Source organism: Juglans regia, chromosome 11, assembly GCF_001411555.2.
Source record: "Juglans regia cultivar Chandler chromosome 11, Walnut 2.0, whole genome shotgun sequence".
In the NCBI taxonomy this organism is placed as follows: domain Eukaryota; kingdom Viridiplantae; phylum Streptophyta; class Magnoliopsida; order Fagales; family Juglandaceae; genus Juglans; species Juglans regia.
The window spans coordinates 24,351,651-24,377,364 of NC_049911.1; the positions used below are offsets into that span (position 1 = coordinate 24,351,651).

The following is a 25,714-nucleotide window of genomic DNA, read 5'->3' on the forward strand; positions in this document are numbered from 1 at the left end:
AGCACCCAAAACTTCTGCAGACTTGAGGTGAACTTGATCGTGGGGTGATGCATTGTTCATGAATAGTACTTTGTTGAATTTTACTATTTCATGAATAGTCTCCATGGCTTGATTTTTCTACTGCATTTTTACTTGTCACATTAACTTTATCCATGGAAACAATTACAACAAGAAATAAAAGACAAAGATGAGAATGACTTATGTTCAGGATTTTCAACAAAAATTTATCAAAAAAGCAAAGATGAGAAATAATCACAAAAAGCAGACATCTTGGGTTTCCTTCATCTTGTCTTTTTTTCCTATTGCTTTTACTTCTTATTTTCTCTTCCTTAGTGAGATGTTTTTGTGTATTTTTTTATGGTTAACAATTGAGAATTTATAGGTTCTTCTAAATCTATTTGTGTCGGAGAATTTTGTTCCTATTTTTTCATGTTTCAGATTTGGTTGTATAACATGAAGTACTTATATGAGACTCATTTTTTACTACCAAATAATTAAAATGGAATTGTTGGAGTTCATCTTGAGTCATAGGGAAACTACTTGACTACATATTACATTGAGTAACTTGGAGGTCAAGGAAGATACTTTGAAATTGGTGGGTTTAGACTTGAGTTTATGATGAAGGCGAGGCATGGATGCTCTTAATAATTTAATAACTCTGTAAAGAAGGTAAACAATAAATATAATATGTAAAGCAACTAGACAGTAAACATACTTTGAAATATAAATTTTATTGAAAACCGTAAAATTACTTACAATCTTAGGCTTTTATCAAATATATGACTTGAAATTTCAACTTAAATTCAAACGAACAGGGACACATGAGAAAAATAAGAGAGGGGTTTCCCTATGATTTCCTCTCTTTAAACCACACTCTTGGTTATTAGGGGTGTAAATGGTACGGTCCGATTTAGTTTGCGCCGAGGGGGAGGGGGGTCACAAACTGAAAATTTTGGTCCACTATTTTTCCAGACCTGATCGGATTGATCACCCCTAAAGACCAGACTGGACAATTAATTATCGGTCCATATCGATCTGGTATAGTTTAAAAGGCTCATCACTCCATCAGGAAACAAAAAAGCCTAAAATGTACATTTTCAGCCCATTAGTATTAAAAAAAAAAAAAAAACCCACAATGTTTATAATTTTGAATAATACAACTATTGAACTTTATTAGCACATTTTGTACTTAAAATTAGTCTAAAAAAAGTTGAGAAATTTATCAAAATTATCCATACCCATCAATTCTCCATAAAAAAGTTAAAAACTTAAAGAAATAGAGAAAATCAAATTGAAAAATGCAATATCATCCAAACTTCAAATAAAAGAAAAAAATCGAATATGTATCTTTGCATATAATATTATGAATTTATGATTTATCGTGAGTCATACGATATATTATTAGTTAATTGATAACATGTTAATATTTATATATTTAACATTTTATATTGTCAACGGTGATAGTTTAGATAAAAATTACTTAATTCACTTATAACACTATTATATATATAATGTGTAAAATATATATTTATAATTCGGTCTGTCCAGGGTGAAAGAACCCCACCTCAAGACCCGACCGATTCTCGAAATCCCCATACAACTAGAACCAAAAGCGACCATTAAGCATTTCAGTCTGGTCCGGTCATTTTTTTCAATCCGAACCAAAAAATTTCACTCCTATAGGTTATTGATATTTTTCGCCGTTCCTTCTCTATTCATCTATTCTTCTTTTTATAGAGCTTGGAATGCTTTGAGGATTTCACCTGCTACAATTTTTTCTTTTTCTTCTGTCAAATTATTATTTTTACTTGGTAGCATAAAGTGCTCCCAACATAGGTTGTTTTGCTTTTTCTTTTGTCGAATTATTCTCCTTTCGACTTGGTAGCACCGAAGGTTTCATATCTTGTAGCAATTATCTCTAGCACCCAAAACTTCTGCAGACTTGAGGTGAGATTGGTCACAGGGTTATCCATTGTTCATTAATATTACTTTGTCGGATTTTACTACTCCATGAATAGTGTCTTGACTTTTTTCATTATTTTTTTGGCTACATTTTTACTTGTCATCTTCTCTTCCTTGTGGAAAAAATTGCAATAAGAAAGAAAAGATAAAGATAAGAATGACTTACGTTCAAGATTTTTGACAATTTATTCGAAAAAACATAGATGAGAAATATTCACGAAAAGCAGACATCTTGGGTTTCCTTCATCTTGTCTTTTAAAATGGAAACCCAAGATGTTTGATTTTCGAGAATATTTCTCATCTATGTTCTTTCAAATAATTTTTTTCAAAAATCCTAAACATAAGTCATTTTTATCTTTGACTTTTCTTTTTTGTTGTTATTTTTCTCACGAAGGAAGTGAGGATAACAAGTAAAAATGTAGCAAAATAATTTTTTCCTGAACATATCATGCACATGTGAAAAGTTTCAATCAATCATCTTTCAAATTTTAAATTTCAAACTTATATCGTGCACATGTTGAGAAAATGCAAAAATATTTTTCATGAGTATATTAAAAATATTTTTGAGAGTAGTAGTTACTTAGCAACATTAGATTACTTAAAATATGAAGATTCATGCACCTGTTGTTTTCCTTTTTCTGTCGAATTATTTTCTTTTTGACTTCGTAGCATCAAAAGTTTCTTGTCTTGTAGCAATTATCTCTGTCACCCAAAACTTTTGCAGACGAGGCAAATATGATCATGGGACGACACACTATTGGTGAGTTGATTTCTCTGCTACATTTTTACTTGTTACCTTCTCTTGAAGGGTTTAAAAATCTCCACCAAGGTAAGAATATGGATATTGTGGTTCTTTGAAAACCTCACTAAGTCATGAATTAGGCTTAATCTTAGGAGTGTGACTTTGTCTAAGCTTTATTGAGGACTCATTTTCTTGTTCTTGTTCTTGTTCTTGTTCTTATTCTTGACTCATTTTATTATATTCCTTCAATTTGCAATGGTTCTTCTTTTAGAAGGTCTGCAAGGTCATCCTTGATCTTGACATCGATCATGGCTAAAGTCATGACTGTCTGAAGTCCTTCTTTCTCTACAATGAACTTGGTTTGGTCTTTTGGTGTTGGGAATTTGTATGAGCTTGTAAAACTACCATGTGAAAACTTGAATTAATCTCACAATTTTACATAAAACTTCTATATACAAGTATCTCATTATTTGGCAAATTTTCATTTCAGGATCCATGAGACTTTATACTTAATTATGAGAAGGAAGGAAGCAGGAAATTAGGAATCATGTTTGTGAACTAGGAAGATAGTTGAAAATTGTCTGATGCCTTCAAGTAATTATTCAGGGTAAATTTCCATGACGGTGTCATAAATAGTCCACCATCTTAAAAACCAACTTGAAATTTTGCTCTTGAATGAGTTGTCAAAACTTACAAACCAAGAATGAGTATAACTCTCATTTTGATAGAGAAGAACTTTGAACCATGCTTCCATGTAGTCATAATAACTAAATAGTTATTGATGATTTTGTAATTTCTTGGAAACGGATGAGTGAGTTCCCCATTGTTTTTTGGAAATTATATTTAAAATACACAATTTATGGAATGTAAATTTTTTACCAATGGGGTCAAATTCATCCATGATAGGATTGAAAACAACTGACTTAGTATGCTCAAGGATTGACTTGTAATACTTAATAGACTTAGCTGGGTGAAATGGGATAAAATATCATTTTGAGTGATAGAAATATTTAGGTAGTCTCTTGGATTTTTTATGTGACTTTGATTAGCTTCTATACTGAATAATGTTGTCCAAATGACTAACCTAAGAGGGTGGTGAATTGAGTTGTTTAAAAAAATAACAATTATAAATCAAATGCACAATATAAAATGTGATATAATATTAAGTAGCGATAAATATAAAGAGCAAGGATAAGAGTGCAAATTCTGTATTTTAATGAGCTTTAGCCCCACTGTCTACACCCTCACCTCAAGCCACCCCTTAAATATTCTCAAATTTTCTATTCTACCTTCTTTATGTGGAGATAGAAACCTATTACACATTTGAGTAACACTGCTTCAAAAAATTCGTGTAGAACACTTTTTACACTTACAATCATCTTACAAGTGGTGATTCAGATATTCTTTATATAGAACTCCTACTACTCTCACAAAGGTTACACAACCCTTTGACTATTTATATAAGAGATGATACTGGATAAATTATCAGAGGACACTACTCAATAATTGAAATGGAACAGTCAAACGCACACTATATCTCTCAAAATGAACAAGTGTTAAGACTTAAATATTATAAAAGAGAGTTTGAAGGCTTTTGATGAATGAATATTGTAAAGCTTGTAGTTGATGTGTGATGTTGCAAATTTCAAATGAGCTATTTATAGACATATAAGACTTTATTTCAAATTTTAAACTTTCAAACCTATCATGCACTGTACATATAAGAAATGACAATCAATCATCTTTCAAATTTTCAAATTTCAAACTTTAAAACATATAATGCACATGAGAAAAATCTCAACCAACCATCTTTCAAATTTTAACTTTCAAACTTTTAATCATATCGTGCACATGTTAAAAAATGCAAAATGATTTTTCATGAGTACATTAAAAATATTTTTAGCCTTAACCCTTTTTTGAATTTTCATGAGTGTATTAAAAAATGATTTTTCATGAGTATATTAAAAATATTTTTGAGCCTTTGCCCTTTCTCGAATTTTGAAAGAGATTTATAGAAATACTCTTAGGACTTCATTTGTAAGCTTGTTCCATTTCTTGATCATGCTTGATTTGTTAATTTTCTTGATCTTCAAATCTTAATTATATAGATAACTTGAGACTCCTTTATACTTGAACTCATTTATTATTATCAAAACCTATAAATAGAAATAGAATTATGTGATTCTTGAAACCTTGGATTTAACAATCTCCCCCTTTTTATGATGGAAAACACTTAGTAGAATTTTGATATCTGTAGTAATTACTAAGCTCCCTTGAGAATGTGTGTTAATTTTTCAAGCAATAGATATAGATAAACTTAACTCTAAGCATATATATATATATATATATACTAGTTAATGTTGCAACGTGCAAGGCACGTTTTCCCAGTAACACTGGGTGTCAGTACAAGTTGAAACTTGAATGAAATAAATGGTATGTAAATTGTATTGTTTACCGTGCCCTTCAGAAACATTGTATCATCGGGAACTCTCCTACACATAGAGACAAAAGCATGAAGCAACACTGGAAACTCAAAACATCCAATGAAAATTACCATAAAAAATATGAGTTGACTGGAAAATAAAAGTAAGCATGTAGAAAATGGAGCATGAGAATGTAACAAATAGGACAAAAACACAAATACGGGCACAATGAAATAACTACAAGACCAGTTTCCAAATTCAAACCTCACATAGTTCCAATGAACTTCAAACAACCTTTTCAATTTACAAGAAAATCATCTAACAAAAACATCTAGCTTTATAAATCTGCATCATTGGAACCATCATATATTTTGATTTTTTTTTTCTTGGAATGAGAAGCTGAATATAGTTGCAGAAAGATGAATTTATCTGTTTAAATGTCAAATCCTTTAAAATGAAATGTTTCTTGGTTCAATATAATGGAACTGAATGTGATTTTTTTATAACTAATTCATTGTATAACTTAAGACTGAGATGATCTAGCTAACTGTTGGGAAGAAATAAAAGATGTTGTTTCTAACAAATGGAGGCTTGTTCCAAGAATGTAAAATTTTTTAAGAATTAAATTGTTGGGTGTGGAGATAAATTTATTGTAAAAACGAAGAAAGTATAGTAACGACTGTAAATAAGATATTTGCATGTATAGACAAGCAAAAAAACACCAAGGAAAAATTTACTTGTAAATAAGAGATAAATTTACTTTCCGTAGACAAACAAAAAAAACTATTGCTTTCCATTGTAGACGATTCTCTTATTTAGATCTTGTTAACCATCCCTATAACATTACTTCACTATTTTATTAAAATTTTATTCATTTATTTGCTCCTTTTTGTGAACAAAAGAAACATTGTTGGTGTTTTTTGTTTTACTATTACAATATGTTTTGCCTTCTTGTAGATAATACAAAAAAAAATTTAGACCATAAAACCTTTAGTTTATAGTTATTGGTATCATACATTTTCCTTTTTTTTCTTGGAATGAGAAGCTGAATATAGTTGCAGAATGATGAATTTATCTATTTAAATGTCAAATCCTTTATAATGAAATGTTTCTTGGTTCAATATAATGGAATTAAATGTGATTTTTTTATAATTAATTCATTGTATAACTTAAAACTGAGATGATCTAGCTAATTGTTGGGAAAAAGTAAAAGATGTTGTTTCTAACAAATGGAGGATTGTTTCAAGAATGTAAAATTTTTTAAGAATTAAATTGTTGGATGTGGAGATAAATTTATTGTAAAAACGAAAAAAGTATGGTAACGACCGTAAATAAGAGATTTGCTTGTATAGACAAGCAAAAAAACATAATAAGAAAAATTTTACTTGTAAATAAGAGATAAATTTACTTTCCGTAGACAAGCAAAAAAAACTATTGCTTTCCATTGTCTACGATTCTCTTATTTAGATCTTGTCAACCATCCCTATAACATTACTTCACTATTTTATTAAAATTTTATTCATTTATTTGCTCATTTTTTGGGACAAAAGAAACATTTTTTGTTTTTTTGTTTTTTTTTTACTATTACAATATGTTTTGCCTTCTTGTAGATAATACACAAAAAAAAAAAAAAAATTAGACCATAGAACCTTTACATCACATATGTGTAGATTTAACATCACATATGGTAAGATTTAATTTATAGTTATTGGTATCATACATTTTTGATTTTTTTTCTTGGAATGAGAAGCTGAATATAGTTGCAGAATGATGAATTTATCTGTTTAAATGTCAAATCCTTTAAAATGAAATGTTTCTTGGTTCAACATAATGGAACTGAATGTGATTTTTTTTATAATTAATTCATTGTATAACTTAAGACTGAGATGATCTAGCTAACTGTTAGGAAGAAGTAAAAGATGTTGTTTCTAACAAATGGAGGCTTGTTCCAATAATGTAAAATTTTTTAAGAATTAAATTGTTAGATGTGAAGATAAATTTATTGTAAAAATGAAGAAAATATGGTAACGACCATAAATAAGATATTTTCTTGTATAGACAAGCAAAAAAATACTAAGAAAAAATTTACTTGTAAATAAGAGATAAATTTACTTTCCGTAGACAAGCAAAAAAAACTATTGCTTTTCATTGTCTACGATTCTCTTATTTAGATCTTGTTAACCATCCCTATAACATTACTTTACTATTTTATTAAAATTTTATTCATTTATTTGCTCCTTTTTTGGGACAAAAGAAACATTTTTGGTGTTTTTTGTTTTACTATTACAATATGTTTTGCCTTCTTGTAGATAATACAAAAAAAAAAAAAAAAATTAGACCATAGAACCTTTACATCACATATGTGCAGATTTAACATCACATATATGCAAATTTAATTTATAGTTATTGGTATCATACATTTTGAGTTTTTTTTCTTGGAATGAGAAGCTGAATATAGTTGCTTAAGACTGAAATGATCTAGCTAACTGTTGGAAAAAAGTAAAAGATGTTGTTCCTAACAAATGGAGGCTTGTTCCAAGAATGTAAAACTTTTTAAAAATTAAATTGTTAGATGGAGATAAATTTATTTTAAAAACAAAGAAAGTATGGTAACTTTTGTAAATAAGAGATTTGCATGTATAGACAAGCAAAAAAATACAATAAGAAAAATTTACTTGTAAATAAGAGATAAATTTACTTTCCGTAAACAAGCAAAAAAACACAGCAAAATACAAAAAAAAAAAAAAAAAAAAAAAAAAAAAAAAAAAAAAAAAAAAAAAAAAAAAAAAAAAAAAAGTGTATAGAAAGTACCTTTTCAGATCCAAATCTCGCAGAAAGGAAAAAATTGGAATCGAAAGAAGTATACCCATAGTGCACCACGAAAGACCAACGAAGAAAACCAGTCAAGATATACCCAGGAACGAATTTTCTTCGGCGCTTCACCTTCGATGTTCCTCTTGTAACCTTCCAATCAGCTTAAAATCCTGAGCTTAAAATCCTCAATTTCTTGCTTCATGTATAGTACTTGAGCACAACTACCCACAACAACATTTTATGCCTCGTAGTAGATAATGCAATAGAGTTTTACTTTGCTAAACCTTGAAACAAGTGCATGAACTAAAAAATGACATGTTCTACTAGTACTTTTTTATCAACTTTGCAACCAGCATAATCTACATCTAAGTAAATAATTAGATCAAAATAAGTGTGCTTAGGATACTATAACCCTAGATCAATTGTACCAATAAGATATTTGAGAATACTTTTAACAATAATCGAATGAGATTTTTTTAGAGATGATTGAAAACGCAGCATAATCATACACTAAATATAATATTTGGTTTACTTGTTGTCAGATATAATAAACGACCAATCATATTTCAATATACCTTGAGTCAGCTGGTATTATCTTTGTCTAGTTTGATGACTGAGTTCATTGGTGCTTCGCACATTACATTCCAAACTTTTTTGAGCAATTCTTTTATATATCTTGACTGATTAATGAATGTTCTACTTTTGGTTACTTGATTTGCAATATGAAAAAAAAAGTTAAATTATCTCATCATGCTCATATCAAATTCTTTCTGCATACTTTTAGTAAAAACTTGGCACATCTTTTCATTAATGGTACGAAATATTATATCAGTTATATAAATGTGAATCAAAAGAATATCATCCTTAAAATGTTTAATGAAAAAAGTTGTGTTGATTTTTCATCTTGAAAATTATTTTTCAATTAAATCATTGAGTCTCTCATACCAAGCTCTAGGAGCTTGTCTGAGTCTATATAGTACTTTTGTGAGCTTAAAAGTATAATTTGAAGAAATATGATTTTCAAAACCTAACATACGCAAGTAATCATTTCGAATAGCTTCTAATCTTACAATCAGTGCATGTCTCATCATAATCGATTCCTTCTTCTTGATTAAAACCTTAGGCTACAAGTCGAGCCTTATTTCTAGCGATGACTCCGAATTCATCTTTCTTGTCTCTAAAAATTCATTTTGTTCCAATTAATAGTATGATTTCTGGGTCAAGGAACAAGTATCCAAATATCATTTCATTCAAATTGATTTAGCTCTTCTTGCATAGCTAGAATCCAAGATTCATCAAGAAGTGTTTCATCAATATTTTTGTGTTCAATTTGAGATAATAATAATAATAATAAAGTATAATTGCAAGTATTTCTAAGAGACGATCGAGTATTTACACCTTGTGATGGTTCTCCTAGAATTTGTTCCATTGGTGATCTTTCACAAATTTCTACTATTTGATTGCATCTTACATTAAGTTTTGATTATCTTTTCTTATGTCTTCATGTTGGACTTCCTTTGTTGTGTTCTTTTTATTAAGTCTGAGGCTCTCCATGTCATTTATAAGTTATGTTTCTTCATCAACATATTTCTTGGAAACTAGGCAGTTAGATTTATCAAATATTACATGCATAGATTCTTATATAGTCAGTCTTTTTATTGAATCTTTGAATGACAAAGATTCTATAAGCTTTACCATTAGTAGAATACCCTAGAAAAATACTTTCATCATATTTTACTTCAAACTCACCTAAATTATCTTTGTCATTCAAAATGAAACATTTGCATAATAACACATGAAAGTAGCCAATGTTGGGCTTTCTCCCACTCCAAAGCTCATAGACGGTTTTATCTAACTTAGATATTAACATAACTCAATTTATAACATAACATAACATGCAATACTTACCACTTTGACCAAAAAATAACTAGGCAAGTTGTTCTCATTGAGCATTGTTCTTGCTATCTCTCTTGAAGGGATATGTTCTTCCTTTATCCTATCCCATTTTGTTGACGAATTCAAGGAATAGAGAGATTATGCACAAAATCATTCTCATCACAAAAATTTCAATGTCTTTATTACAAACTCTTTCCCCTATCACTTCTTATACTTGAAATAGTATAGTTATTTTCATTTTGAATTATCTTGCCTTTTTAAAGGCTTGCCTCATCTTTATGAGCAAGAAAGATGACCCAAGTATATATAGAGAAATCATTAACAATAAAAAAAAATGCCTATTATTTTCCTTCCAACTTTGTTTGGTCCAACAAAATCCATGTGTATTAGTTGCAATAATCTAGTAGTGAAAATATATTTCTTGGTTTTAAAAGAAATTTCTATTTGTTTACTAACCTGGCATGCATCACAGATTTTGTCTTTAAGAAAATTTATCTTTGGTAAACCTCTCACAAGATTATTTTTTGAAAGTTTAGAAATAAATCCCATGTGGGCATGACTAGTCTTCTATGCCATAGCCAATTAGTTTCATTTTGAGCTGAAAAAAAATTAACATTACAAGACAATTTCTTCAAATTCAATCGTATAAACATTATTGCTTCTAAAAATAATAAAACAAATATTGTAGTCATGATCATTCAAAATAATACACTTCTCATCTCATCTCATCATTGCACCTTTTTCAAATCTATATACAAAATATAATAAATAATTCAACTTTTTTAAATCCCAATTCAAATTTTTCAAATCCCAACACAATAATAATACTAAAACATAATACTTTAAACACTAAAATAAAACACAAAATTCTCATCTCACCCCCCAAACATGTCCTAACTATAAAAATCTTTATTGCATAATTGAATTCTGCACAAAAGATTATGCTTTAAACATTCAACAAGTAGCACATATCCAATTATGAGTGAATATTCATTACCAATGTTACTTATTCCCACTATCTTTTCTTTCGAGTTGTCTTCAAATGTGACAGGTTCTCCATCTTTGTATGTAAGATCAATTAACTTAATTTTTTTTTTTTTTTCAATCATATGTCTTGAGCATCCACTATCTAAAAACTATTTGTTTTTACTTATAGAAGACTTCATGCATACCTAAAAAAACAATTAAAACCCCGTTTAGATAGTAAGATGAGATAGTTTTAGATGAAAATTGAAAGTTAAATAAAATATTATTATAATATTATTTTTTAATATTATTATTGTTTTAAGATTTGAAAAAATCTGGGTTATTTATTATATTTTGAGTGAAAAATTTAAAAAGTTGTAATGATGAGATGAGATGAAACTATTTTTGTATCCAAACGGGACCTAAATTCTTAGCTTTCTTGGTAAAGTGCTACAGTATAAAAATGATGTAAAAGTAAACTCATAAACTGATATGATTTATATGATACGTTAGATCTATTTACAATAAGAATAACTTTACAATCTAATGTATTACATTAAATCACGTCAATTTGTGAGTTTACTTTTATGAAATCTCTTTATAATTAAATGATTTATGTTTGACATTTTGGTACTACATTAGCTAAAAGTCATTTGCATTTAATTTTAAAACTTTACTACTCATCATCCCACACATCACACTTAATTTTATTTATTTTTTATTTTATTCCGACTAAACTAATTAAGTTCTTCTACTCTTCATCCATACATTACACATTTAGTAAGAGAAAAATAAAAAAAAATCATGTGTTATGTGTGGTGTAGAGATGACAACTAGAAATTTTTCTTAATTTTATTACACGCATTGACCGAAGAGTTAACACATGTTTTAACCAATCGTTAAATTCGAAACATGAATATCTTCTATTTTTTCTTTTTTATGTCGAGAAATCTCTCTAAGGCAGAACCCTTCAGACCTATCCCTATAGAGTAAATCTTAGTCCATGCACCCTACACGAAACTGGTTAAATCGTTGACTTTTCACTAGGAGGTGTGGCCTCAAATGATTATTTGCACCTATGAAGTGTTAAACCTTAGACCTTGAAGAGAGTGATACCCCAAGATCAAGACCTTCATCACTTAAGCCAACCCCTTAAGTACGTGAATATCTTGTGGCAGCTAGCACTATATGGACATTTTTCATTTTGTTTCCCCATTCCTCATTTAAATTACGGGAAAATAGTAATAATTTTGATAGATATTGATTCTTGAATAATTATACTCATCATTTCTACACCACACACCTACTTCTATTTTTTATCTTTTTATTTTTATTTTTTCTCTTATCATGTGTTGCAATGATGAATAGAAGAATTCAATTAATTTAGCATTAAAAAAAAAAAAGTTAAAACAATAGTGTGCAGTGCAGGCAACTGAATAGAAGGACTCACACAAACGGCATTTGATAAAAAAATAAAATATTAAAATATTAAAAAAAAAAAAAAACCTGAGGGATTTGAGTAAGACATGGAAAGAGTCGAGAGAAACACTGAAATTGAAGACCGAAGGCCAAGATCAAAGATATCACCGGTGATTATTCTCATGCAATTAGGCCTTTGCCCTTGGAACTTGTAGCATCTCTTCTTATGAGGGATGCTTCAAGCTTCTAGTCATCGGATACAACCGATCCAATCATGTGATCAGAAGTGATTGGCGACACCCTGCATCATGGTACTGATGATCGCTAAGAGGACTGGATCTCATTGAACATTTATGACAAATATATAGTCAATCTGTATGCTTAGTCACTATCCAACTACCAATAATTAATCACTCTCAAAACAGCTAAGAACACCATACTTTGGTATCTTCAATCACCATGTCATATAATTTAGAACTAATTTGTTTATTGTGCCTCTTACAAGCAACTTTCCCAACTTCTCAAAAAATCATTACTTACAATAAACTCTAAATTATCTTCTTTCTCCCTATTTTCCCCCTCCACATGCATAAATTCACAAAAGATAGACATATAACTCTACTATCCTCCTTTCATTCTCACAAAGAATTAAACGACGTAAAATGATTAAGAAATAATATCATCTCTACAGTTTTCCTTTCCGAACAATTAGGACAAGTTTGTGAGGTGAGATGAGAATTTTGTGTTTTGTTTTAGTGTTTAAAATATTATGTTTTTGTATTATTATTGTATTGGGATTTGAAAAAGTTGAATTGTTTATTATATTTTGTATGGGGATTTGAAAAATGTGTAATAATGAGATGAGATGAGATGAAAATTTTGTGTCTTATCCCACCCTCCAAACCTGCCCTTAGTCTTTATAAGAAATAAAAGGTCCTTTCCAACATACATACAGCCCATACATGGTCAATAACATGCATATAGCACCGTTCGTTTACAACAGAAGCCCCACCATAATGATGTATACATGCAACCCTGTATTATATGACCAGTGGGCCCTGTCATTTGCATACAATAGTTAGTCTTATCATCTCTATTGTTTTCCTTTCCTAACAGTTAGTCTTTTTAAGAAATAAAAGGCCCTTTCCAACCTACATGAAGCCCATACATACATACAGCCCTGCCAATAACATATATACAACACCATTTGTTTACAACAGAAGCCCCACCATAATGTATACATACAACCCTGTATTATATGACCAGTGAAGTGAGCCCTCCCATTTGCATACAATAGAGGTCTCACCATTTGCATATAAACAGCCCTGTCAATACTATTGCATACAACATAAGCCTCACTACTTATAAAAAAAAAAAAAAAAAACATAAGCCTCACAATTTCCATACATTCATACATAGTTGTGTTAATAATATTCATGAAATATATAGCATACATGACAGTCAACATTCATGAAATCTATACACCATTGTCAAAATTTACAAATATAACAAGGTTGTTATGATGGCATAGCAGTTTAGTGTGCTGCCCGACTTATCAAAAGAGAGAACAACACAGTCTGCACCTATTTCTGTAGTCAGTATGCATGCACATGTGGGTTTCCAGCTTATAGTATTGTTCTTTAAAAAAAAGATCAAAATCTAACAATCTAAAATGGCTGCTTTTATGTTGTCAGTAACTACTCACACGTGGGTTTCCAGCTTTGAGTTGTGTTCTTTACAAAAAGGGATCAGAATATAACTATCTAAAGCGGCTGCATTTACGTAGTCAATAGGCATCCACACGCGGGCTTCCCAGCTTTGAGTTGTGTTCTTTACGAAAAATTATCAAAATATACTATCGATAGTGGCTACATTGTTACTTTAAAAAAGATTGTCCTTTGCAACTCATGCCGAACCCACAATCACGATTTTTTAGACCTTCGCTTCTCAAGTGTTTTCAATTGGATGAAATAGAAATAATCTTACTGTATTGGAGGCAAAGTTGAGGTGTCCATCCTCATAATTTCCTACTCCTCTTTTTGCTCGTCCAGATCAAGCCTCTCTTTGTTGAGGCTGATAATCTCTTTCCTATTATTATATTCTCTTTTCACAACATTTGCTCTCTTCTTCTCCTCTTTCATCTCATTCATCAAGTCAATAAGATTGGAATTTGCGATATCTTGCATCTTTCTCTTTTTCTCTCACTCTTTTTCAGTATTCTTTCCAATAGGTCTCTCCAAATCCACATGTATAGATGGAGACATGGTATCTTCACTATACATGTAAACTCCGATACATAAGCTTCTTCAGGTACTAATTTCCTCTTAATTTTCATCTTCCCTTTAGCCACCGTCTGTTTTCATTTCAGGTGGTACCTTAGAATAGTCCAACAATGAAGGAAATTGAATGTGACAGAGTGGTTACTTCGGTAGAGCACCTTTGCTTGCTCGATAACCCCACTTGTCAACCTTCCTTTGATTTGGGCTAAGGCCCCACAAAATGTGTTTGTGGCATATTATATGGTTGACCACCTATTCATGAGAGAGCTGGAGCTATGTTCACAAGAAGTGAATTTTTGGTTTTCCTCATAGTATTCATGTACTCTAACCTAAAATGAATGTTTAGATTGATCAACTCCATGGATCAGGTCCAAACTAGAATTGAGCCAAGTTTATAATAATGAATTGTCCTCTTCTACACTAAAGTTTCCTTGTCTCGATTTTTAATTTTCTAGTATTCGCTTGTTTTGGTTTGGGAGGGGAGTAACTTGGGATTCTAAGTTGTCATTTAAGGATGCCTTGAGGTAGTCATTGTAGCTTTCTTCCCCCTCTTGTAAGAGGGTAGTGAAGGAAGGAACTCTATGGAGTTGTGAATCCATCCTTCAAAGTAAAAAGAGTTGGCACCATGGAACTCAATCAAAGTCAATTAAAAAGTAAGTAAAATTCTAAATGACAAGTACCTCTCATTTTGACAAAAACTCAATTAAAAATAGAGGCAAAATTTGATATGGTTTCTAGCTACTAAAAAACAGAGGCAAAAATTGACACCTACTGCAAAAAACATAGGTAAACATGACACCTTATCTAGCTACTGCAAAAACAGAGACAATCATTGATATGGTTTGTACAATATCTGCAGCTACTATAATAAAAGACAGTTTATTCATTTTATACATTTTATACATTTTAATTTTTTGGTTCATAATGTGTGAAGAAATGAAATTTGCATGCAATTCTAGTTTGTCATTTACTTTCTTTAGACAGTTTTAGAAAATGAGAAAAAACAGTTTTAGCATTTCGAGCATTAAAAGAGAAAAACAAAGGTGATGAGAACCATGGCCTATGTTTTATAAATCTAACTGCTAATGGGTGTTTCTAGTTCAATCACTTTATATTTTAAAGATTTTTCTATAAATTCAAAGAACTACATTGTTGTAACATCAGAAATTGGAGAAAAAATGAATTGGCATTTAGGGCACGAATGGAAAATGGAGACTTCATAATCATACTCAAACCAGAAACGCCCCACACTCAACAGCAACAACATTCCCATATTTTCTTCCTTGGGAAGACGACAACAACAAACTCAAACCAGTTTTTGAAATCATATATGCAATCAGCGGGTTTTTTAATTGAATCATTGCATCTCAAGACTTTAAATAGACTTAAAACCAGCAAATAAATATATGCAATCAAACCCAACAAGTGTTGCGAGTTTGAAGAGGTAGCAGCTGTCGAACCAAGGAAAATAAGACAAAAAATCCTAAATATGCGACCATCCCCAAATTTGCACAAGAAAAAAATCCAAACACATACCAACATGCTCGAAAATCTCATATTTCAACCACTAAAAATTTTTACAGCAGCTTATCAGGAGAACAGAGAGATTGATAGAGAAGAGGTTGAAGCATACCCAAAACTCACTCAGAAAAAGAAGGAAAGGGTGGAGAATACATACATTATGCTTACCTCAAGCGGACGACGGGATGGAACCAGAGTCTTGCATATTTGAAGCACAAGAAAGGAAGGTCGTGGTTGATGGAATCGACGAGCAGAAACCAACCGAGGAAGGGAAATAAGGTGAAATTTCGCTACGGGGAAAAAAAGTACACGAGAGAAAAATTAATTAAAAATAGAAAATGATAAAGTGAGTCGGATTAGAGTAGCCCGCTAAAGTTAATCGTTTATTGCTTTTTTTTTTTTTTTTTTATATTTTTTTAATATATTTAGATATTTTTAAAAAATAAATAAAAAAATATCTTAATACATTTAAAATTACTTTCTTAATCATTAAATAAAAAAAATTATCAAGAGTCAAATTAAACAGTACAATTGAGAGACAAAATAGTTTTTTCCATAACAATTTGCATACAAGATGAAATAAAATAATATTATTTTTAATTTGATTTTGACTTTTACTTTTAATTTGATGTGTTTAAGTATAATAAAAAATATTATTATGTTTAAAGTTATCTATAAATTATGAATTGATTGTTAGACTATCACTATCCATTAAAAATTATTTATATTGTGCACAATACACGCTAGATATACATGTAAGTTGTAACGCTATAACAAATTGAATAAAATAAAGCATCACTTAGATAATTGAGTTTTGTTATTCATCATTTTCATATATTATATATCACACTTGTTTTTAATTTTTTTTAAAAAAAATCTATTTGGTAAATTAATTTTTTATTTTATTTTTAAAGTTGTTTATTTTATTTTATTTTTAAAAATTTATTTAAAAAAATTGATTTTATTCTTTCTAAACTAATTGAGTTATTCTACTTATCATCCATACACTACATATTTAATAAAAAAAAATTATATATAGTGTGTGGTATGTGGGGATGATGAGTATAATTTTTCTAGACAATTTGATAGATACATGAATTTTACATCACCTATTAACGAGATGTTGAGAAATCATTTTCGATCTCATCTTATCTCATTTAATTTCATTTCTTTTCAAAAAATTATTCAAATACAATTTTTTTCAAATTAATCCTTATAATATTTTTCAATTAATTATTATAACTTTTCCAAACTTTTAAATAAAAAATAATTTAACTTTTTCAAATTTTAAATTAAAAATTACATTAAAAAATTATATTCTAATAATATTTTAAATTTATAATATTTTTTATTTAACTTTTTCTATCTTCATTCTAAAAATTCAATAAATACTTAACATAAATTATCTCATTACTATTAATAAATTATCTAATTATTATTCACAAAATTAACATCTCATTTCATTGTCCAATTATCTCCTTAAAAAAAAAAAGATCTTAACAAAGCGTCGGTGTTTATCTTTTGTGGTGGCGGACTAATTCTCATCGGACACTGACAAAATAACACACGTGTGGCTGCGGAAATGCTTTTGGAAGTTGGAGCTCCTGCCCCACATTCCTTACGTTCCGTAAGCAGCGTGAAGATGACGATGACCATATTCTTTTGATCTGCTGGCACTGAGCCCTATCCACGTGTAACATCTCTGTCCACTTCTTAGCCACCTCCTACTCCACGTTTCACTTCCGTCCCCACCCCCTGTCTATATATAACGACCCGCCTCCAAACGTTTTCTTCTAACTCGCACAATCCGTACAGACGCACACACGTTTATGGCTTCCCACGACCTCAAACATCGTACTAGAGAGGACCCCGACATCACCACCCGCACCTACAACGACAGGGAAAACAAAGCCAAACCTCTTAGAAACGCGGCCATAGCCAAACGCGGCCTTAGGTCCCTGGCCATAGGTATTTCCGGCCCGCTTTCTCTTACCCTCTTAAGCCTTCACCTCGGCGCCGACCGCAGCTGCTACGGCACTCTGTCAAAGCGCTTCTGGTTACCACCGCCGTGGGCCCTGCACATGACATGCCTGGCTTCGAGTTTCCTGATGAATCTGTCGGCTTGGCTTGTCTGGGCCGTGGGTGGGTTCCATAGGAAACCGACAGCGCTGTACCTTTACTTGGCTCAACTCGGATTGAGCTTGGCTTGGAACCAGATTGTTCTCGGCACGGGAGCCAATCGAGTCGGGCTGCTGGTGTGTTTGGCGATGTTTGGGGCTGTGGTCGGGTGTTATCGGATGTTTAAGGAGGTGAATCCGATCTCCGGTGATCTGGCTAAACCCTGTTTGGCGTGGACTGCATTTTTGGCTATTGTAAATCTCAAGCTTCTTTTTCTTTGAGAATTCTGGACGATTGTTCCTTTCTTTTTCCCCCTTTGTGGCATGAAGAGCACACTGTTATCCTAGATATAGTTTGTAAAAAGTTCATTTTCTGCATTCAATTAGTAGATACATCATACATGGCATGTTGAATATGTAATGTTGTGAGCCGTGACTGTATAATAATAATGCTAACACTGGTCCGGTTTGGATATAAGAGATATTGCTTTGTTTTTTTTTTTTTTCCTTGGGATTTCACAATGATCAGTAATAACAATGTTATCTAAGCTCAAAAGCTAAGAACACTTTTTGTGTTCTTTGAAAACATGTGATTCAATGTTAAGAGATTCGAAGGAACCCAATTAATAATAGCTTACGAGATTTGCGATTCTCCTCGACAGGTTATCCATTTTATGACCAGAATCAGTTGACTGTTAAGTAGCTTTCATGACTTTCTTATTTGGCTGGTTGCAGACAAATACACGCATCATGCATACAGAACAGAGCAAGGCCTAACAGCAGTAGTAGCGAATTCAAAGATGAAACTTTCAACTAAATGAAGTGACACTAATGAAGTTAAACATCCATCTAATCTTACTTTTCCTACTTATACAGTCCCATCTCAGCACTCGAGTCCAGCAATAATGAAAAGGTAATTCAAATGATCTTATAATTTACAAGAGACCATTTTTAATGTTGCTTTTCTTATTCAACTTCCGTTCTGCCAGTGCAAATCGTGCGACCACATCAGTTGTTGCCTGGAATGAGTGAGAATCAAAATTCATATGGTTGCTGGATGTTAAGTGGATCTCACCAAAGTTTCAAACTCACTCAATTATCTCAACTCATTACTATTTATAAAGAACTCAGATCAGCTGAAGTCAACTCAACATCTAAACGCAGCCTTAATGATATATAGGCATGAGAATTATCCGAACAAACTAGAACAGTCATGCCATATTGGAATAGGACTTCCCAGGACTAAAATTTAAGGAAATTAGATACTTCTAGAATTTCAATTGGTTAAACATAAGGTGCCAAACGTCCTTTATTCTTTTTTCTTTCGAGACACAAAAAGCTTCAGAAATCCTACAAAAAGGAAAAGAGATACAACACAAGCTAATTTTCTGTAACTAAGACTTATGGGTGCACTCTTATTGACGTTCTCAATCGAGCATTATCCTCTAGTCACCCCATATGAAGTACAAGCCCTAAGATCAAGAAGAACGAGGGCTCAATCAAAAACAATAAAACGAATGTATCCTGCAACTCAAAATGTGATGGTTAATATGCTAATCAACCCTGCAGAGCTTCCTTAGTGTTACCGAGATTCTCCTTCTCTGATTTAGTTCCTGCCCTTCCCATATTTGAATCCCTGGCTTCCGGTTGATTTCGTGCTTCCAACTGTAGCGAGCTTCTCCTGATATAAGAACTAGCGATCCAGGGGTCAGATAAACCGGAATCTTTGTCGCGGGTGGATGCGGCTTTCCCCCATTTGCAGCATCACAATAAGCTTCTCCAACTTTGGTGAAATGCATCACACATGATGACTCCAAGGAGACAATGGCAATACCATCTTCAAAGCGCATAAGGTCTACATGTGCACAGATCCCCTGCACATACGTGTGCTGGAATGTCATGTAATATTTGACACGAATAAATAAAGCATATGGCAAGTACTTTAAACTTTTACGTCAGGAAGAGTATATGGTGATGTGATAATTGGCAATATATAAAGCACCATAAGGCCCATAGGCTTGCTTTTAAGTTGAGTGACATCCCAAAATATAAATATTGAATCTTACTAAAAAGACTTCCAGGGAGACTATCTCCTTAACACATAATTCTACATTGCAACATGGCGATTTCATAAGAGAATTGTGGATATATTATTGATGTCTTGGTAAAGACACTTGATGTGAAACCACAAAAGACCATTCACTTCAGATGTGAAAGATGCAACAGAGCTTGATTGCAGCATCTTCTCTCTTTGCCACATCAATACTCTACACAGTTGCATATATCCATATATCTATATAAATATATATATATCAATATACATACATAGTAAAAAGAAATTAAAAAAATATCCAAGAAAGGAACGCAGTTTCTCAGTTTTCTTTTGCTCCCTTTTTTTCCCTACCCTTCCTGCGATCCAAACTAATCCACTTAACACACAAAAGCCAAAACGGAGTTAAGGTTCTACCAAAACGATGTCGATAAATAAAATTTGGGACCAGGAATTTCCATTTCGAACTACGTGACCAGACTTGATTTTATCCTTATTTACTAGAATGATAGACAACAAAGACACCACCGGTACAATCTTTAGAAACCCTCATAAAAGACACCACCAATACAATCTTTAGAAACCCTTATTACTTCCAAAGGAAGCACAAGAGGTTAAACGATCACATAGAAGTCTGCAGAAATAAGCCAAAATCAACAATCTCAAAGCCCAATAACTTCATGGCTAATGACTCAAGACCATGTAATTGAAACTAGAAGTAGTTATCTCGCACCTCACCTGGCTGGTATGCATTTACAATGAGCTGGTCAAAGAGAGGCTCCCTCCAAAGTAAATCTGATGGAAATGCACATTCTTCTTCAGCCCCATAATAAGTTCCCAAGTTCATAGGATCAAGACCAGGATCATTTAAAAGCACCAACTCACGGATAGAATCTGAAATCTCACTTGCCCATGCCGGAAGATTTCCAAACCTCATAGCCTGCAGAGCAAGAAGCCGATAAGCTTATCTGAAAAAACCTATATCACAAGTAAGTTTCACGTGTAATTGCTATCATCACCTTAGTTGTGATCCCCGGTTTGCAAATAAAATTCTCATACAGTATCCAACTACCATCAAGCTGTTCTCAACTACCATCTAAACTAAAAACCAACGGGTAAACTGCTTCACAATTTACAGATACACGACAACCAATGTGACAGGTAAAAATCTTATCTTGACGTTAGCATACCCATAATTAGTACCAGATTATATATTCAAGATTTAGAACACTGTGCTAATCTTATGTTACATTCTAGGCTAGTACGGACCTGGTTATGAGAGGCTTCAGTGAACCATCCTTCTGCAACCACACGTTCGTACAAAACACAACATGTGAGACTTTAACAATGATGTTAAACCTAAAATCACATGAATTTACTACATAACATTACACAACCTTATAAAGTTAAAATAAAATTCTATTCAATTACAACTTTATTCATTAGATGGACAATTATTTCTGTTTTCGTATCAGTGGCAATGAACTCCTCTTTCTCCTTCCATTTCTTCGATTTTTCCTTATAAACCTAAAAAAAATTCAATATCGAAAAACTGGGAAAGGGGAGGAAAAGGTAAGGAAAGAAAGAAGAGTGGGTGGGCATGAAAAGCACCGTTTTCAATGGAGAAGAGCACGGAAGACTGTTGTCCAGCCGAGAGAAAATCCCTGCACAACCACAGCCCTCTGATCTCTTTGATTTGTTCCCAGTTGGTGTTTTGATCGAAAGTTGTTGGGGTAGGTCGATCTTCGTGCATTTCATCATGTTCTTCCAATCGAGGCGATTGTTGTTGTTCGTACCCTTCGCTGTCCGATGAGTCGCCAAACACTTCTTTGAAAACTGCCTCTTGATCATCCATTTCTTCGAAAATTAGCTCGAAATTGATTCTGACTGGGCAAGGGCCATTCTTTCTTCTATTTTCCCAAGTAATTTCCTTTTTTTATTCCCAGGTAATTGATAAATTTTTACTAATTAATTTTTTGAAAATTACAAAAAATAAAAAAGAGATAAAAAATGCTGAATTAAAGTGAAAAATAACTATTTTCTGAGTGCCAGTAGTATTTATGTATAGGTAGTAACCCTATTATTTGTCCTACAAAAATTTTATACACCATAGACAAGGGGTGGGCAGGGCCCGCCTCCATCCACCCCGCCCCGTATGGTAGATGCCTAGTTTAAATATAATTATTATATTGTATTGATCTTCTATGTAAAAGTTAGTTTATGAGATAAAAACAATTCAAAATACAACTTTAATTTATTTTAAACTTAAAACAAATTTATAGATCTAATGGCTTACTGGGCTGGGGGGGCGAGGCGGGGTGCGATTTCAACCTCCCGGCGCCCCACAAGGCCAGGAGGGGGTGCCCCCATACCATACGGTGCAGGTAGCACCCCTACCATAGACTCGAACATAAACCTACAGTTGTGTAAGTGAAAAATATAAAAACTAAAAAATGGAAGCAAATGGATTCCTCCATCTAGTCTTATTAATTATGTTTGAGTACTAAAATAATTTCAAATAATCTGTTAATAGTAATTAAAAGTAATGAAAATGTAATTATAAAATATTAAATAGTAATTGAGTGATTTTGACAAGATAGTAGTTGAGTGATTTTGAAGAGCAATCATATGGAGTGAATGGTATCTTATCTGATATTGAGATGGTCTCATGCAATCTCGTCTTATCTAAACATTTAAACATCATTTAAATATAAATATTTTTAATTTTTAATTTTTTTATCTAATTATTAACTTATAATTATAACTTTTTTAAACTTTAAAATAAAATATAAAAAATAATTTAATTTTTTAAAATTTTAAAATAAAAATAACATTAAAAATTTGAGAGAGGCTAGGAACCGGACTCAGTGCTAATGTTATATTTACACCCTTCAATAAAATCGTGACACATCCTTTCTACGAAATGTAAAATAATCAGTTTTCTAAGAAATTGTGAATGTAGATAATCTGTTTTCGTGTACCTTCTCCCCCGTCGAAATTCTCAACTTCTCTCACCTCTCATTCGCGCTCCCTCTCTCTCCCCTCAAGCAATCGCAAGCATTGCAGTCGGTTCTCTCTCCCTCTACATGGGTTTTGTTGCAGTATATAAACATGTGCCGATAACCCCATCAGATTAACATCGAGGAAAAAACAAAGCAACTAGCTTCTGTGGCGTCTCAGCCATTAGCTTCCAGCACTGACACACAAGTCTCTAAAAATAAAAATAAAAAGCACCGACGCACGACCACTCACAGCTTTCTCGATTTTCATCTCTCTTTGGCATTGGTTGGTTGAAAGCGATAGAATACTTTTGTTAACGATCAATTTTTTTTTATGGATATTCGCTTATTTAATTGGTTTGATACAATATAACGATTTCTTATTTTTCTTGTTTGTCAAAGATTTACCAAAGTTTATTTACGTGAAAACTCATCATGAGATTGGTAGATTGTAGAGGATAAAGTAAAGGATTTAGGATCGGTTTCAGAGTACTAAAGAGAGCAGGATCTTTATGGCTGCTCTTCATATTGATTTTGACGATATACTTCGGTGTCTTTCTTAAGTTGCTTGAATACTGTTGGAGATTCTTTATGCCATTGTAGACTCGTGTCTGCAAAACTCTCTGTCTCTCTCTCTCTCATAATGCCTTTGATCTTTTTCTCGCTCTTCATGTGATTTTGTTTCTCTTCCTTTTCATCAAATCTCATGATGTACGTTGAGGGCGCGTGAGGGGAGAGAGAGAGGGCGACCGATGGAAAGGGAAAGGGGAGAAAGAGAAAAGGAAGAGGAGAGGGGGAGCTGGGGGCAGGGGAGAAGAGAAAGAGGACTTGGAGAGTCGACAGAAAGGGAAAATGGCTGGTTTTGCTTTCTCAAATTGCACACTGTAAATAACGTAGACGCTCTACGTGTCGATTTTTTATTGGATGGTGTAAGATAAAAAAAACACCACGTCGGTTTTGAAGTTAAACTCTAAAAAATTATATTTTAATAATATTTTAACTTTATAATTTTTTATTCATTTTTTTCATTTCATTTCCCAAAATTTCATAAAACATATTAACTCAAATCATTTCACTATAATTCACATATTATTTTTCTATTATTCACAGATTTATCATCCAATCTCAACATTCAAATGAGGCTTAAGAGCCATTTGGATACTAGAATATATCAGTATATTTATGAATAATAATGAAATAGTTTGAGTTAAAATATTTTATTTGGTTTGTGAAATAAGAGAGAAAATTGAATAAAAATGTTATAAAATTAAAAAGTTGTTTGAATATAATTTTTTATTGAAAAAGTAATATTTTTTTATATTTTGTTTAAAAGTTTTGAAAAGTTGTAATGATTAGTTAATAATTGGATGAAAAAATTAAAAATTTGAAATTGAAAAATATTTTATTTTTTAATAATATTTAAGAAGGAAATATTGAGAATATCATATAATACTTTAAAATAGTTGTGTTACCAAACAGACCTAAGTATCAAGAAAACAAATCATCACAAATTATCTAATTGAAGAATAATATTATTTGAAGGCTTTTATACCACACGTAATCTATGTGACATAATTTGATTTGTAAAATTTAAATTTTAAAATCTATATTCTAAATCAAATTATGTTATGTGAATTGTGTGTAGTGTAAAGATGTTCAAATCAAATTATTCTTAAGTGAACAATCGTGTTATGAATTATTGTGTTTTGAGTCTTTTGCCTGCTGCATGGAATGGATATCACAAGGTTATGAGTTGATATATAATTAATATATCAACTTTCGTCTACATTAAAAAAAGAATTGTAAGATAGGCAAGAAGAGACAATAAGACATTAGACATTTGATGATTCACACTGTAATAATACCAGCACATGGGAGACATGCCAATGGGGTTGAAGTTTGAACTGAGGGAAATAAAAATTCAAAGAATCGGATGGTGCGGCATGCACATGTTGCTTAAGGTGTGATGATATGTGAAACTTCTACGCGCGATACTTGAAGTTCATGCAATAACAAAAATAGAAATGAAAAATAAAAAGAGAACTTTTTGGAGGATTTGAAATCAAAAATGGAAATTTTGGAAGATTTTTTTTCTTTTTTTTTTTTAATAGGGCTAAGGTCTAATTTGGCTTCACAAACATTTCAAACCATCAAATCTCATCTCATCTAATTTCAAATATTATTCAAATTCAAATATTTTTTAACTTTTCAATAGAGGTGGGCAGCGACACACCCACATGGTGGGGCGTGCAACCCCGCTACTTATCTGGCCCCCTTAGCGGGGGCTAGGGGCGGGGATGGCCCAACCCCACCCCGCTTTTCCCCATGCCACCCCAAACTTATATATTTTATTATATAAATATATATTTATATTATACATATTTATAAATATTTATTATTTGTACTATATATAAATATGGTAATATGTATTAAGTATAACTTTTAATTAATATTTTGTGTAAGTTGTGGTGTAGTAAAGTGACCCTTTTATAGATTGACAATGCAATACAAGAGTCCCCACATTAC

At 31.7% G+C, this 25,714-nt stretch overlaps 2 protein-coding genes and 1 long non-coding RNA gene across 3 annotated transcripts; 1 reads left to right on the forward strand and 2 right to left on the reverse strand.

The window, feature by feature from the left end:
• Positions 1 to 5,153: 5,153 nt before the first annotated feature.
• Positions 5,154 to 12,512, reverse strand: LOC108986851. Its single transcript, XR_001995428.2, has 3 exons — positions 12,310 to 12,512; positions 7,939 to 8,091; positions 5,154 to 5,196 (listed from the first exon to the last, which is right to left on the reverse strand). It is a non-coding gene; the product is annotated as an uncharacterized LOC108986851 (long non-coding RNA).
• A 5,305-nt stretch (positions 12,513 to 17,817) lies between these two features.
• LOC108986877 (translocator protein homolog) lies at positions 17,818 to 18,623 on the forward strand. Its single transcript, XM_018959674.2, has one exon. The coding sequence runs from the start codon at positions 17,852 to 17,854 to the stop codon at positions 18,419 to 18,421; it is 570 nt and encodes a 189-aa protein (XP_018815219.1). The 5' UTR covers positions 17,818 to 17,851; the 3' UTR covers positions 18,422 to 18,623.
• An 800-nt stretch (positions 18,624 to 19,423) lies between these two features.
• LOC108986878 (alkylated DNA repair protein ALKBH8 homolog) lies at positions 19,424 to 22,093 on the reverse strand. The gene is made up of 4 exons (XM_018959675.2): positions 21,801 to 22,093; positions 21,459 to 21,490; positions 20,923 to 21,129; positions 19,424 to 20,013 (listed from the first exon to the last, which is right to left on the reverse strand). The coding sequence occupies exons 1-4, from the start codon at positions 22,042 to 22,044 to the stop codon at positions 19,693 to 19,695; spliced, it is 804 nt and encodes a 267-aa protein (XP_018815220.1). The 5' UTR covers positions 22,045 to 22,093; the 3' UTR covers positions 19,424 to 19,692.
• Positions 22,094 to 25,714: the final 3,621 nt, after the last annotated feature.